The 17,192-nt window shown below is 38.4% G+C and overlaps 1 protein-coding gene across 1 annotated transcript; it reads left to right on the top strand.

The window, feature by feature from the left end:
- Nucleotides 1-1,825: 1,825 nt before the first annotated feature.
- On the top strand, nt 1,826-16,923 carry plppr4a (phospholipid phosphatase related 4a). The gene is made up of 7 exons (XM_056740735.1): nt 1,826-2,208; nt 6,601-6,786; nt 9,330-9,459; nt 9,921-10,116; nt 11,849-11,906; nt 12,039-12,212; nt 13,110-16,923. The coding sequence occupies exons 1-7, from the start codon at nt 2,131-2,133 to the stop codon at nt 14,613-14,615; spliced, it is 2,328 nt and encodes a 775-aa protein (XP_056596713.1). The 5' UTR covers nt 1,826-2,130; the 3' UTR covers nt 14,616-16,923.
- Nucleotides 16,924-17,192: the final 269 nt, after the last annotated feature.

Raw genomic sequence — 17,192 nt, 5'->3', positions numbered from 1 at the left:
CCATCTAATATCCGCTCTCTCAATGAGTGGCATCCACAATTCTTAAAGGGATAGTTCACCCAAAGAGGAAATTTCTGTCATCATTTACTCATCCTCAAGTTGTTCGAAGTCTGTAGTTCATTACTTCAGATGAACACAGAGAATATTTGGAACAGTGTTAGCAATTTTCAGTAAGGGGACATCATTGACTACTAAAAACTAAAATGGTCCCCCAGAACAGTTTGCTTCCTACAGTTTTCTATCTCATTTGGTTTTCAACAGAAAAAAATATACAACTTTGTTTCTACTATGGTAGTGAATGATGTCCCAGAACTGGAAATTGCTCCAATTTTTTCAGATATCTTTCTCTGTGTTCATCAAAAAAGTCATTTATACAGATTTGAAACAACTTGAGGATGAGTAAAGGAAGACGGAATTTTCATTTGTGGGCGAACTGTTCCGTGGTTCTCAACTCCAGTCCTCAGGCCCCCCCTGCAGAATACTTTTGATGTCTTCCTATTGAACACCTGAACAAGTTAATGAGATAATGAAGTGATGATTGATCAATAATGATGAACAAGTGATGTTAATCGCTGAAGAAAACATCATAAGTAAGTTCAAAAACCATAATAATGTTCCTTTAGTGGGGCTCTTACCCTTGATTTATTTTTTATATCAGTTTCTGAATAGCCATACAAAAGACAAAATTGTTGGAATGAAACCTTCTTAAATTGTTATAAAACAGATACAAATAAGGGGGATTTAAGTCTGACAAATATCGTGACACACTAAAAATCAACCAACATTTGCACAGCTATTACCAACACCAGGATGAAATAATTTTGTCTTTTGTCAGGCTCTTATAAATATGCTTCAGAAACAAACTATTTCAGCTAGCAAAAAATGCAAAAAAATAAATCAAAGGTAAGAGCCACACTTAATGAAAGCTCAACACTATTATGGTTTTTATTCTAGTGATTGTGTTTGTTAACATCACCTGTTCATCATTAATGACTCAATCATCACTTCATTATCTCATTAACTTGTTCAGGTGTTCAATAGGGAGACATCCAAAGTATTCTGTCAGGGGGGGCCTGAGGACTGGAGTTGAGAACCACTGCAAAGGCGCTATATTATTAATTATTAAGTTAATGGTTTTCAGGAGAGAAGTGTTCCGCGTGAGAAAAATCACTTTAAATGATCTTACCTCATTTTCTTCTCTGCCAAAAATTTCTGGAAACGTTTACAAATAACACATACTCGGCACAGAAAGTGGCAGTCTTGAATTCATCCCGTCATATAGGAACAGAAAGTCAAATACTTTATGTGGAGTTTGTGTGGCGTTTTAAACTAAGACTTTTCTAATCCATTTAAATAAACCCACTTATGAAAGATCCACTAGATGGTGTATGCGTCCAACGAAACAGTACATGCTCTGGGAACAGAGTTTATAACGGGTTATTATCACTGCCAGTTCATTATTGTCAGTTTGGATGGATTTAGGATTTTAGGAAAATCTCTTATGCTGAAAAAAGTAGATGAACGAGCAAAGACATCTCGTCCGTTTCAGATAAAGACTGATTACTTCTGAACAATGCTGTATTTATTCTTAATTGTATTATAAAAAATACTTGTAAATTAATTAGTTTAATGCACACATGATTATGAAAGAGTTGTGTATGAATCAATTAGATATCTTTATGTCAAATAACAGTTTTATTAAATCATATGGTATATTTCGAACCATTAGATAGATTAGACAGCCCCCACCATACACACGTGCGCGCGCTTTGAGTGAAAATGGGTTTTTAGCACACCTCTGACGTCATTCGGTCAGCATTTTGCCTCTAATCGTAATACTTGAAGGCTCATTTAAAACATTAATAGGTGGAAGACATCGTTTACATCTTCATTACGACGTCCTCTGGGGATGGTGATTGTGTTGTCATGGTTTCTAAGGCATGATGGTATTGGCTATGAAGGAATGTAGCCTGGTTTGATACACCATCCGTGCGTCTGTATCCGCAGTAAAAGCGCACTTGGAGATGGAGAAAGCGACTGCATGAAGGCGCGCGATTACTTCTTATTTTTACACCGGTTGTACTTGTTCCTGTCTTTACATACACCTCTATAAAGGACTTACCGTTTATCATGTCTGCCAAGGAGAGACTCAAAGGCAAGATGACCAAAGACAGCGTTACCTTGCTGCCCTGCTTTTATTTCGTGGAGGTAAGTCAGCCTAATGAATGCATGGGCATACATTCGAGTCATATATACAGTTACCTATTATGTCTAAAATCAGTACCAGAGATCATTATGCACGAAATGGTCACGTTCGCAACCACCTACAGGTTTAAAGCTGTAAATGGGTATCCTTCTGCATGACTGCACGCTAACTTTACCTACCGTACCTATGTACTTTCGGCTGTGAGAAGGGCACTGTATGTGGTATTTGTACTATACCCAGTGTAAAATACTGCGAAATATATCATGCGCAAATACGTGTTGGCTCGTGCGCATCGTGTTTGTCTGGTCTTGGTTTCGGCAAATCACAACACTTTTTTCTGACAGGTTCTCTGACTATTCAATGTTGAAGACAACATGGCCTTCCCTTATTTCTATTTTTAAATAAAGTATTTTTAAATAAAGTATTACTTCTAGGTCAAGGTGAAGCAAATCATGCACACGCGTATAAAATGGGTCCTCTCAGAATTAACATGGCATCTTTTTTGAACGTGGTTGGAATATAGAAGAGTTAATAGATGATACCCTATCTAAGATGGTCAAACTATGAGACAGTATGTAGTAGAGATAACGATATCAAAAAGTCACGATACGATACGATAACACATCGAATGACTGCGGTGCATATGAATTGGAGACATATGAATTGGAAAATGTGGCATACGTGTTTAATAAACAGATATTGAACATTGCAATGATGTACAAATTAACCATGTCATATCCTGTCCTCTTTTCTTTATCATCTAATCATAACTGTTACTTTAAGGTATGAGGTGTAGTATGAGATATGTCAAATTACTTAAAACTCCATATTATACAATAAAAAACTGCACCAGCTGGACCTTGACAGAGGTTTTATCTATTATATTGTTTAACATTCTCTATGTTAAAGGCCTGTAAGACCTATCGTTTCTTTCAGTCATGTGACCACAATAATATTCAGACAATTTTGCAATTGCGATACCATAATATTGATAGTATTGTTAGATCCCTAGCACTGGTCACTGGTGTAATGGGGATGCTGATGATGCTCATTTTAAAGCAACAAATCAGATTTTTTCCTGAATTTGAAAGAATATAAGTATGTTTGTGTAGCATGGCCATGAACCATGGATTTTTCTTTTCGAACACTGTGTAAGATCATCAAGAAACAAAGACATACTGCAATGAATTACTGAAAGCTGTATCTATGTTATAGAGCAGACTTCTTGTAGAAAAGATTTGGGAGGTTGTTCCAGGTCTGCTTTGATGTGAAAATGTAATGATTGACACAAGACTTTGATCAAATATGTTTTTGAAATAGGGCTAAACAATGTATTCATTCAGTTTTACATATTGTTTTTCTTATGGAATTGATGAAGATTATGGATAAAGACAATTGTTTTCATCCTTTGCTGTAAACAGCTATAAAAGACAATTGTTTTCATCCTTTGCTGTAAACAGCTATAAAAGACAATTGTTTTCATCCTTTGCTGTAAACAGCTATAAAAGTAATTATACATTTCTGTCAACAGAAGGAAACAGTTGCCTTTTTCAGATCAGACAGAATACTAAAAATAAAACTAGCTATGCAAGACAAAAATTCATTTTCTCAAGTATGACCTGATTGCCTGATTTGCCTCCAAAGACCTTTCGTTCCTGAACTGAGAATGAATTCAAATGGAGTAATTAAATCTATTTCACTTCACTAGTTTTACTACAATTAACTTCAGTGGTTCGCTTAAACAATTTAGCTAATAGAATGGCTGGGGAAGTAATAACATGTCCTCCCACCAAAAAAGGCCATGCCATTTTTCTGACAAACATAAGGGCTTATTTACAATGTGTTGCTGACAGGTCTTTTATTTTCAAAGTGGTATCTGGTTTTTAAAGTACACAGTTTTCACAATTAATGATGTGAACCAAGACTGTTGCTTCAGTTGCTCAGTCAGGGACAGGGTTAGTTAGACACATATCTGTTGGGCTTTAAATATATCCTTTAAGGCATTTGCGAATGCAATGTTTACTTTTGGTACCAATTGTTGAAAGAATTGTGAGATTTGTTGTATACAATATATTGTTTTTGTATTAGAAAAAAGAGAGCATACTGTACATGTTGTTATGGTGTTTTGGGATTAAAGAGACAATAGCATATAGATTGCCTTTATGTAATTTTCGATATATATACATGAAAAAGTTTTAAGACATCATCCACAGAAAGTTACTTCTGACCATTAGATTTTGAGTATTATGCATACTGTAGTCTAATCTGTTGGCTGCACTATCAAGGGAAGCAGTTTAGACAGCAGTGGCTTTTATTCTGAAAACGCTCTCCCCATTTTGAGAAGAGGTTAATTACAGTAATTAAAACCCCTACCCCCATTTGATCTGCCTGCTGACTGTCCAAGTTTTATTATTATTCACTACTATAGCACATTTTCACTTTGCACAGCACAGTGTATATTTCGTCCTGGGAGCGATAGCCTACCATGCTAAAGACTTCTCCAGCATATCTTTGTCTATTAAGGTAATATGGGGTGAACTGTGTCAATCACTACAGCAATTTCAGAACATTGAAGCAGTTCTATGTATTTTCACGAGAGAAAAACTTTCAATGTCTCGTAATGACACTTCTTCAGTTCAACCTTAGCATGAACACACTACCTTGGAAAGCAAGAAAAGCCTCAAGGCTGTGGCTCCAGCATAGTTTGATCCAAACCCTCATTACATCAATATACGGAGCTCATACACCATAACGCACTCATCATAACATTATGAAGCAGCTATAGCACATTTATTGTGCAAGGCTTGAGGCTCAAGAAGCGTTTAAAGAGTACATAACTAGGGATTTAGGTCCTACTTTGGTTTTTGGAGTTTCCAACAACAAGTTTATGTACATAGAATATGTAAAAACACTTTTATTTTATAATAATAGGTGGTTATTCTTACATTACTTCTTGACTGACTCTCAAATGATTCATTCCACAAGTCATCTGTCTAATCCCCTCCTTTCCGCTAGCCTAGACTGATGTGATTGGTTGGATGGTCTAGTCTGTTGTGATTGGTTTACCTCGAATGAGGCTGACAAGCTACAGTGTTTGGGGGAGAATAGTGAAGTTTTTACGGGCGGTCCTACCAAAACGTAGGCTGGGACTATATGTAGTGACGTAAATCCGTGGTGGTTCGCGAATTGGACAAGGGATGACTCGTTTGCGTGATTCAGAGTCGACTACCTTTTTTCCACACCATTAACTTTGTTATTCATTCACCTTCGGATTTACAACTTGGCAGACGGCTTACTTTCAAACAGGGTAACATTATACACTGCATGTAATGAAATTTTCATGATCTCTTATTATGTTAAGCAAGGACAGTATCTCTTAATGCTCTCTATGACATACACGGGTGCATTTTCTCCAATGAGGAAGGAAGGTGGTGCCTTCCAAAAATATAAAAACATTTTTTTTTAATGAACATATAAAATGAAAAATTAAATCAACTTGCCTTATACAGCACACTTTGTCTAAAGCACTGATTCCTGAGCATGTTCTTTATACAAATACCCAGAAGCTATTGGGAAAGATTTTGATTCATTATATACATGCAGTACAAGAGTACAATTATTGACGTGAGTTTTTTTGAGGGAGTTATAATTAATTACACTTTTAGCACGTCACAAATAAATGTTATTTTAGACTTGTTCTGGTACAGTATGTCTTTTATTTTTAAGTTCTGGTTGAGTGATGAATCTTGTGTATCTTCTTTTTTTGTGTGTCTACTCTTGGGTTCTTCAACTCACCTGAGCCTCTTTGTTACAATATGTGAATGTTGTATGTGCAGTCAAAATTACAGAATTTCTGTAACAATGTAGTCTAAATGTGATACATAGTGTTAGGTATAGTAATAATGCCAGTCTAGTATGTTCCCTGTAGATCTGCAGATTTGTCTGAATGAGTTAAACTTAAGTATATTTCATGCCACGTCTGAACACAACATTCTGAGAAAAGCAGCATTTTGTGAGCAAGGTACAACATTATGTTTTTAGCATTTACATACCGTAGCTCAGTAAATCAAAGCAGCTTCTCTATGACACCTGTGGTGTTACTGAGGATTTTTTGACTAATGGTCTGATAAAAAAAGTAACAGCTACATTTACACAATGTGTTTAAGTGTGTTATTGTAGTTACTTTTAAGACATCACATGAAATAAACATCCACAACTGATTAAGTTTCATTGTCAAGCACGTTTCATACATAAATAGATCAACCCAAAAGCCTAGAAATTGTCCATAAGTCCATCATGTACCAATTGATCAAGATAATTTTGTTGTTGTTCTCAACAGGTTTTAGTAATTGTCCCATCTAATGTGTCGTATCACCTCTGCTTTGTCTTCACAGCTCCCAATACTGATGTCCTCAGTGGTCAGTTTGTATTTCCTGGAGTTGACGGACATTTTTAAGCCTGTGCGAACAGGCTACAGCTGCAATGACCGCAGTCTCAGCATGCCTTTCATTGAACCCACTAAAGAGGCCGTTCCCTTTCTGATGCTCTTCAGTCTGGCTTTTGCTGGGCCAGCAGCAACGGTGAGCACCTAAGGGCCACTCTTAACTTTTATTTAATTTGGGGGGCACAGCTGACCTACTCAGACGTTGTGTTTGATCTCGGTTTAGAAGAGCAATGAATATTGAATACCAGTTCATTTGTTTGGAAGGTGCCTGTAGTTTCTGAGCACAGTTTATAAGTGAAGCTGCAGGTGATAGATAATTTGTGATCTGTATTTGATGTTATGCTTATGTATGCGACGTGTGTTGTTTTTGTGTGGTTAAAACACTTTCCCATATCATGGTTTTGAAATGCATATACAGTACAACCATAAGTAGGTCATTCTGAGGTTGTATAAACCTTTTAATGGACATCAAACACTGTGCCAGAATAAATCTACAAGTGTCCAGAAATCCTGTTTAAAAAACAGCATTATTGTTGCAAATCCACTTTGTTTGGGTTTCGCAATTGTTGATAGCGGTTCATATCTTTCCCTGTCTTTTTCTTTGTTTTTTTGCGTGTAATGCTCTTTCAAGTAGGTGACGAGGCACTCTGGTCATGATATTAATGTTATAGATGATGAAATTAAAAATGTGATAATTTCACTAAAAATTCATTTTCACTATACTGTTGTCTTGGCCGAAATAATTCGCAATATTCAAAGTTTTTTTTTCTTTTTTTTTTCTTTTAGGCTAATGAATCAGGCAAAGAGAGCTAGAGTTTGTTACCACTGTGACTATTCAGGCAAAAGTTTAAATGGTTGCTAAATTATATAGGATATTATCATATGTGTACTAACACCGCTTATCTTTTTTTTTATATCACAGTTTCTGTGATATCTCTAGTCTGTATACACAACCAGTCAAAAGAATGGATGCACCTAATCATTCTTAAGTAATGATATTTTACACATAATACATTTGTTTACAAAAGTAATATGAAAAATAATCACTGTAAGAATATTGAAAGTGAAGGATTTATGTAGGAACTATAAAAATCCTTTTTACAGCAAAATCAATACTGTCTTAATATTACAACTTCTTCAAAGTAACCACGTGCTTGTAGCGCTGCATTAAGTACTCCGGATATTCTTTCAACTGACTTCATGAGGTATTCCCTTGAGATGCTTTTTACTGTATAAAGTATTCTAGGAGGTTGTTGAATATTTTGTGCATATCAATGTATCACAATATCTTGTTTTTGAGCATAATGCCCCCTTCACACTTTAAGCGACATGATCCCATTCATTTCAATGGAGAACTGGAGACACGAATAACAGCAAGCGTTGCAGACCGGATGTCGAGTGATGCGACAAAGTTGATAAATGTTTAACTTCATGCAAATGAGTTGTGACTTTTGGGAGCGACTGCCAATAGGAGAGAAGATTATAGCTAACGTGATTCTCCTCCTCACATGTCCTGCAGTGAGCATCACCGGTATTGAACCTACAGCAGGGCTTCTAATGTGAGCAGGGCATTAGACCGTAGATCAAAACTGTTTGTATTATCAATATAGTCTCAATCATGCGTGTCCAGACTTTTGATGTGTTGAGCTTACACATGAAGTTCACTGTCTGCACAGATAGTAGAAAATCACCAAGGCCTTATTTTCTCCGGAAGTTTGATTTACTTTGTAGGAGTCATGACTGTTTAAGAAATGGGTCACTGGGTCACAGCTGCTGTTACTTAACAATACACTATATATTCAAAATGGTGTTGGTCTCATGTGCTATAATGAACTGCCTCTTTTTACTTACCAGAGAACAGACTCAATTAATGTTTAAAATAATTATGTGTGCATTTGCAAGATGGTTGTGCTCATTTAGAAGCTATAGCCTTCTTATACATCAACTGGAAGAGAAACGTTTAGGTCATGGGTCCCATTTACATTCTGATACCTTAGTTTCTCAGTAAATTATCAATTAAAATTTCCACCTCAACCCAAACTTTTCGTGTGTGTCACGAAATAGACTTTTGACTCGCATCCATTTATTTGACAACACAACTGCCTCGATTGCCAAAGAATGTTTCACCCAAATCATGTTTTCGAGCATAAATATGAGCATTATCACAAAGCCTGTGTTAGCAGGTGCCGTATGAATGTGTCTCCCGCTGGTAGCTCCAGCTGTTATGGTAGCGCCCATGTTGCACTTGACTGTAGGTGGATCGCAAGTGTGATCTCCGAGGGATATAATCACATACTGTTTTTTTTCTCTATTTCTCAATGTCTTTCTCTCCCATCATCCTCAGCAGATGCAAAACAAGCATTTACATACAGATCTATGGGTGTCTGTTTTTCATTTACATAGCATTAATAGTTTGTCCCTTGCAGTTATTAAAGTCAGGGTAACTTAAAAAACATTATCCTCCCCGCATTTTTTTGAGAGTTTTGGATAAAACCTTCCCAAATGGCTTTGAATGACTGGATGGATAGGACAGATTATTATAATTACAGTAATGGAGTTGATGTGTCAGTGATCCTATTAGAAGTGACCCCCGGAAACCACTTGAAGGGGAGGTTGGTGATGATGTGTATATGTGTTTGCTGTATGTTTGTGTAAACACAGCTGACCATCTTCCCACAGATTATGATTGGGGAAGGGATCCTATACTGCTGTCTGGCCAGAAGAAATCTCGCCATCAAAACAGAGGCAAACATAAATGCAGCCGGCTGCAATTTCAACTCGTACATCCGGAGGGCTGTGAGATTTGTTGGTGGGTGTATATTCTATCCTATATAAAAAGCCATATATCTTGGAGAAATAGTGTGTTTAAAATATTCTCCTGAACCTGACAGATTTTTTCTGTTTTGAGTAGTTTAAAATTCTGTCTTGTATATGAGGTCTGATATTAATAATGAATGCTCCGTCTATTTTATCACGGGCTTATAAAGTCTTCTCGTTCCTTATGAAATATATTATTTGCATTTGCTCAGCGAGTGAGAAAAAGCTGTGTGTTTCTGTATGTGTGTTTCGGGGAGATTACCAGTAATGGCCTCCAGCAGGAAACCTTCTTAGTAAACCGCTACTAAATGATATTTTAATGTAAGTCTAAAACAGCAAAATAGTTTGCACATGAGTTAGGTTTAGTGGATAATGACATTATATAAACAATCTATGTAAATTCCTGGTAATGCAACGAATACCAATGTGTGCATGTGTTTTTCTTCTTATCAGGGGTTCATGTGTTTGGCCTGTGCATCACGGCGCTCATCACAGACATTATCCAGTTGTCCACAGGATACCACGCCCCTTACTTCCTCACTGTGTGCAAGCCCAATTACACCATCCTCAACACTTCCTGTGATGAGAACTCTTTCATTGTGGATGACATCTGCTCTGGGCCTGATCCAGCCGCCATCAACGCTGGCAGGTTAGAGACACTGTGTTTTGTTATTCAACCACCCGTTTTTGTTTGTCATATACGCAATTAACCAATGACAGCGATATCTCATATGACTACATCAGAATTTTGAGTTCAAAATTCAAGACATTCCAACATGTCTGGCTTGTAGACTGTGGTTATTTTTGTAGAATAATTTTGTTAAATGTTTTCTCTTTTGTAGATCACTTTGCTAAATGAGTGAATACAGTATGTTTGAGAAATATACGGTACATGCGTCCTATTGTGTGACAGCAAAAAGTGTAGAAAAGGAACTGTTGATAAAATATTATTTTCTATTTTTCTAATATAAAATAGCATAACAGAGATTTATCTTTACTGTTAGTTTTTTAAATTTTTTTACTGTCAAACCATAGGACACACGTGGGGTTTATTTGTCAACTTCCCAAATGTAACTGCAATGTTCATGCCTTACAGACTGTAATGTATTAATGCTTATCTGTCAATCATTTTTAACTAGACATTCATTTTTAAGCTGTATGCCAAAACAATTTATTTTATTGTTATTGCTTATTTTTACCAGCTTTACTTACAGTATAGGTCTGATGCGATTAATATATAATTTACATAAATGTGCTCGCAGCCGAATGAACATGGGATAAGTTCTCTTGCACATGGTGTTCCTGTAAAACCCACACAGAGTTCAATCCTGGTGCTGTGCTCACAACCCGGCTGTCCATTCCTACACACCCACACGTAACCATTTGCTCAGCTCTGCCTATCAGTCATCCACACATTCCATACGCTCTCAATGGCCCCAATAATAGCTTTATGTATGGCATTTTGAATGGCGTAAAATTATACGTAGAGGGGTAGTTATGGTACATGTGTACCTGAGGACTAATGTCTCTTTGACGTATGTTAAAATGTGTTGAAAGAATTTGGTTTTGTCATCCATAACGTTTCTGGCAGACTGTCTGTAGTCAGAGTCCAAAAATAACAGTTGTCAAGCATTAAATGTAAAAGCTTGAGTCTATGGATTACTCACCAACTGCAACACAATAGTGAAAGAGTCATAATCTGATTGCTAATATAAGTGGCGTGACTGAAGACATAAAACTGTCTAATAAAGAAAACTGTTGTCAACATTTGCCACATCTCGCTGGGGAAAGGCTCCTTTAGAATATGGTGCTGCAATTGACACAATGACCTGTCGCTATCAGGCAGAAACCTTGCATTCTTATCGGTCACCCTTGTTTGTCTGTAAGTTTTGCAGATATTTAGCAAAATGATAATAATTTAAAACAACTTGTCATCTGTGTATTCTTTAAATAATTACAACTTTTTGTACAAAATGTTTTTCCTGAAAAGTAGCTGGTGATACAAGGTTTGCACCTTACAGCCATAATATGTAAGGAACACAATTGCTAGACAGTCCTGTTTCATAAGGACATAATTATATTTTTAATCAAAATAATGCACATAATGGTTTTATGTCTGGTACAAATATGTACTGTGTAACTATATATGTATTGTGATAGCTGGTGTAATCTTGGCCCGGGGGAGGAGTGGCATCAAGTGAATTTTGGACCCTGGCTATAGATGTCATGAGATCGTTTTTGCAAACTAAGGGGGTTTTGGCCCAGATCCTGATAGACACACTAAATAAACTGATGTATACTGTGGATATCATCTGAGAGTTAATATTCAGGGTCACAACAATATCTAATGGTCTGACAAATCCGTCTGTCTTTCGTTGCAGGAAGTCCTTCCCGTCTCAGCATGCCACTCTGGCTGCCTTCTCGGCTGTGTACATCTCCGTAAGTAATCTGGTCAACTAGTGGCACTCTTGACCCGTGATACCATGCATGCAAAATAACCGTACTGTCAGCGGGGTTGCTAAAACTTCAGTCAAAATGGGATCTCCTTTCATCAAAGTGCTTTTCTTACAGATGTATTTTAATGCCACCCTGACTGACTCCTCAAAGCTCCTGAAGCCGCTCTTGGTTTTCTCCTTTATCATCTGTGGCATTATCTGCGGCCTGACTCGCATCATTCAGTTCAAGAACCATGCGATGGATGTTTACTGTGGCTTTCTCATTGGTGGGGGCATAGCTGTCTACCTGGTGAGTCCTGCTGTTACAGATATTGTATTAATTTACTTTACAATCAAGTGTAAGCAGATTGTTCTCTCAAACTTGACAGAAGAATCATGGGAAGTCAGTGAAGAGCAAAAAGACAATGCCGTTTTAATAGCTAAAAATAGCTCACACATTCAAATCCCTCGTGGCTTCTTTTCTACTCTCCACCCACACACACCCTCAAATCCCTCCCACTGTTTCTTCTTCTCTGTTTCCTCCCTGCTGGATGTGCTCTGATGGCTTGAGCACTCCTGTTTAAAGCCTCCTTTAAATCCTCCTATCTGCTAAGATCTGCTAATGCTATCTTTAATGGCTCAAAGTTAATTTTAAGAACAGAGTCTCAGCTTTTAAACAAAAGAAACCGTATTCTTCTCTCTTCATTTGTTCGTTTTTATCACTCCGTAGATGTGGGTAGGTTTCTTCAAAAATGCATCACTTTGATTACACAGCTGAGATAAATAGCGTTTTTTGTCACAGATTCCGCCCAGATTACTCTCAGAACATCATTAAAAACCGCTAAAACGTTCTAGGTTCTGGGATTCTGTACTTTTTCCCAGTGGTGCGTAATAGTGCCACCTGCTGTACAACAGTACAAACACTGATTGCCGTAAAAACTCTTCTTTGGTGGGGAAGCGTTTTTTTTTAAATGACGAGGTAACTCGTCAACGGCGGTGAAAGAGTTAAACAGTCATTCCTAACACTGGAAACAATGCCAAAACTCCTTAATTAATTCACCGGAGTAAAATCGGTACGTCAGTACATCGACACATTTCATTGTTTGATTCGCATAATGTGTGTTAATCTGACGTTCTCATCGGTTTGTAATAATGACCTCTGTTAATTCACGTTGAGGTAAATTTCTGACTTATCATTCTACCTCAGGGTCTATATGCAGTCGGGAACTTCAAAACCAGCGAAGACACATCTCTAAAGCCGCAACATCCACGTCCAAATCAACACCAGAACCAACATCAGCATCACCGCCAACCGCAACAACCACAACCTCCACCACAGCCCCAGCTGGTTGTGCCTCCGCCTGCCATGCGGGAGCCTCTGAGACCCCTTCCCAACCTGAATACAGATCCACCACGCTTACTACCACCTAAGAGCCTTAGCATGAGGGAACGTCCCACCTCTGCACGCTCAGAGAACTTCCTGCTTCGCGGACCCTCCCGAGACAGCTCCATGTCCTTGAAGAGGTCAAGCACAGAGGTGGAGTGCATCACACCACCCAGCCCGCTCTGCAAAGAAAGCTTTGTGACGTTTAGCAACACACTGCCTCGCGTGCACTCGACAGGGGTCGAAGAACCTGTACCTCGCCGACATGCTGCCATCCACACCTCCATGGACTCCACGCGTTCCAAGCAGCTGCTCTCGCAGTGGAAAATCAAGAACGAGAGCCGCAAGATGTCTCTGCAAGTGATGGAGGGGGAAGCCGGGCACTCGCCTCAACGCAACATGGAGCTCCGTTGCAGTTCAGAGCCCTCTGCCGTGGGCTTGGATGGCGAGTTCCGCTGTGGGCCTCCCACGCAGTACATGAAACTAGCCGCCAGCTCTGTGCCATTGGCCAATCAAAACAATACAGGTGGCTTACCGGGTGGAGCCAGGGTATCTATCCAATCACGGCCCGGCTCTTCTCAACTGGTACACATCCCTGAGGAGACTCAAGAGAACGTGTGCTTCTCCCCTGAGGAGGATTGTGGGGAGGTGAATGATTGTGGGGGTGGGAATGCCCGCGCTAAATGGCTAAAGGTGGCAGAGAAAAGCACCGCTTGCAGGACTAATAGCCAGCCGCGTATCATGCAGGTCATCGCCATGTCCAAGCAGCAGGGTATGCTGCACGGTAGTCCTAAAAGCGAGGCCAGTACGGTCAGCTGTACCGGCTCCATCCGCTACAAAGCCTTGATGGATCAGGAGCCTAACGCAGGCATCGTTCGAGTAGAAGCCCACCCTGAGCACAGGCCTGTGGTTAAACCGCCCTCCACAGACGGCAGCGGCTCCTGGAGGTGGAAGCCGCAGGAGCGTGGAAGCATCCGACAGTCCCTCGAGCTCAATGACTCTGAGAGTTGCGAGTCGTTGAAAGATGGCTACAGCTCCATCGATGGCAATCGGAGCCTGCCTGACATGACCAACCCGCATCACCCACATTTCCACCATCACCACCACCAACAGAGTATTACCACCATCCGTGTCACACCGGTGGAAGGAAGCAGCGAAGCCACCTCTGAGACGCTCTCCACCACCTCCAGTCGAGATTCCACTCTACGCAGGAAAGGCAATATAATCCTGCTGCCCGACAGAGGACCAAGTCCTGACAACGCCAGGAACCTGCCTCACTTTTTCAAACCTTCTCCTACACCTCCTCCCATTTTGACTTTCAAAGAGTGAAGAAAATCTCTTTCCCGACCGTTCCCATGAGTTGCCTTGCTCTCTGAACTTTGAAGACTTTTTTTAAAGCTTTGTAGGACATTGAGTAGAGCCAGTCATTCTGAATATCTACATTCCCTGAATTTGACACACTTATACTCACCAGACACCAACGCTGTGCATTTGCAGAACACTCTCATGGTCTCTTGTTACTACTGTATTTAATAAGCACAAAATATGTAATTCTAGGCTGAAGGTGATCGTGTATCATTTTAAACAGTACTTGCATTAGCTTTGTTATCCCGTCCCTCGTCTTATTTGAATATGTCTGTTGTCTTATGGCAACGTGGGTGCTTACAAAAACATTTTCATACCACAACTTTGTACATTTATATATATATATTTTCTCAGTATTACTATTTGTATACGCAGTAAAACGCTCAAATCTGTTCATTGCTTATGGCTGATAATTGTTTTCATGCGCTTGCAATGGACATTTTTAGCCTGGGGTTCGATGTGCCCTTAGACGGATAGGAGAATGTTATTGATGGATGTTTACAGAGATGTTTTGTTTGGTGGGGTGGAGGCGGGGGCTGGTTTTACCATTTGCACTGTGTGTTTTGGTGACCATGAATGAGCTATTTCCCTTCAGACAGCTGAAAGCGCTCTTTGCTGGCATAGAGACAATACATTTCTATAGACTCTTAAATGCTTTCAGCATTAAAATGCAGAGAACAATACATTGTTAAGACATTAATGTCGTAATGCCTTTTTGTATTATCCAATGAGTAGTGTTTTACTTATAGCTATTGATTTGCAAGCCCCTGTAAATTTTATTGAGCACAGTTATGATTTTGTTTTATGGCTTATTGCTGTATATTTACAGGAATGTATTGTAAACATTTTCCCCCCATTTAGCCTGACAGGATATGGTTATGCAGCCACTGAGGAAAATCCTCCTCTTCATTTGAAAGCGTGTAGGCATAAACAAATGACTCATACTCCGAACCACTGCACATTGCAGGGAATTTCACAATATAAGAGCAATATGAGCCCCCCAAAGTACTATTGGGAATTCATTGCTTATTTTTTTAAACATCTAAAAGATAGTATTCATATTCATAGAGTGCCTAAAAAATGATAGTACAGCTTATTAGATAGTGATTTATAATATGTATCTTGCAGAAACTGCAAAACAAATAATGAAATAGTACAGTTGTTGCTGTAATTATTATGGTGCAGAATTGATTGTTTTCTCGGAGGGTGTACCTACTTTAAAGGGATAGTGCAGCCAAAAATTTTGTTATCATTTGCACACCCTTTTGTCATTTCAAACTTACTTTCTTCGGCAGAACACAAAAGATATTTTGGAGAATGTTATCAACCAAACAATGTTTCTATTGACTTGCATTGCTTTTTTCACCATAAGTGCATGGGTCCTATTCATTAAAATGACAAGAGGGTGAATGATGACAGATTTTTTTGGTTGAACTACCACTTTAAATAAGCACCAAATGACACGGGCAGTTGGCACAGTTGTTGCATGAAAAGTGCTGCATAAACTAAGATGTTTAAATAAAATACGCAGAATAGACAATGTTAGGATTTGTGCTGTGTGAAATGTATTTACAAACAGATTTAAACTGTGTATTTGTATTTCTAGCACATTGTTTACATCCTTGCTTGGATCATCTTGTAATATTAACATAAAGATTGCCAAATATGAATGTATATTTAACAAAGTAATGGGTATGTTAGCTTATTCATGTACAGTACCATTTATATGATGTTTTTCTTTTTAATTCAACCGTTTCGTTAATTATATATTTTGATGTATGAATCACAACCAACAGTTTTATATATGCTTGTACAGTATAATACCACACGTTATTGCTTTACATTCTTTACATATGCATGGTGATTTACTACAGTAAATAAGAAATTTGTTTTTCTTTTCTTTTGTAAATGATATCTTTAAAAGTGATGGGTGGTACAGTACCTTGGTTTATACTCAGAGTCATTCTTTTGAATCAACTGAATAATCATGAAATCTTTGTACCCTGTAAATAGGTATTTGTAACTTTGCCAGCAGACTTGTGTGATAGTTTCATTTAAGGAATAACTATACTCTTTAGATATGAGAGAGATCACAGGGTTATCTGAGTGTCGCAAAGATGCTCGCTTTGTTAGTGCTTTTATTCAAAGAAATGGCTTTTCGATTGAACATTTCAAACAAATTGACCGATATTTGGAAGTTACGCCGTTGTGGGGTTTTAATTAGCAGTGTATTTTGACCAAGGATGATATGTCTTAATATATATTGAAATAAATGTTTGGTATGAGAGCCAAAACAAGCATTCCACACTGTCTTCTTACATGGTGTCTTAGAAGATCAAAAATGCACTGTTTTGCTTTTACAAATAATTCCACACAATGTTAATAACTGCGATCCACTGTGATATTTACTATTACCTTGCGTTTCATGCCCCTTTGCACTGTTTTAAACTGGGTACGTAACATTTTGGATAAAATACAACCCTCCAGGAAATCAAGTCAAAAGCAGGGAAAATGGGTCTGGTTAACATTGCTGAATCCAAT

This window comes from Triplophysa dalaica, chromosome 3 (assembly GCF_015846415.1).
Source record: "Triplophysa dalaica isolate WHDGS20190420 chromosome 3, ASM1584641v1, whole genome shotgun sequence".
NCBI lineage: Eukaryota > Metazoa > Chordata > Actinopteri > Cypriniformes > Nemacheilidae > Triplophysa > Triplophysa dalaica.
The sequence above is the reverse complement of the archived record's forward strand: the minus strand, read 5'-3'. Positions and strand labels throughout refer to the sequence as shown.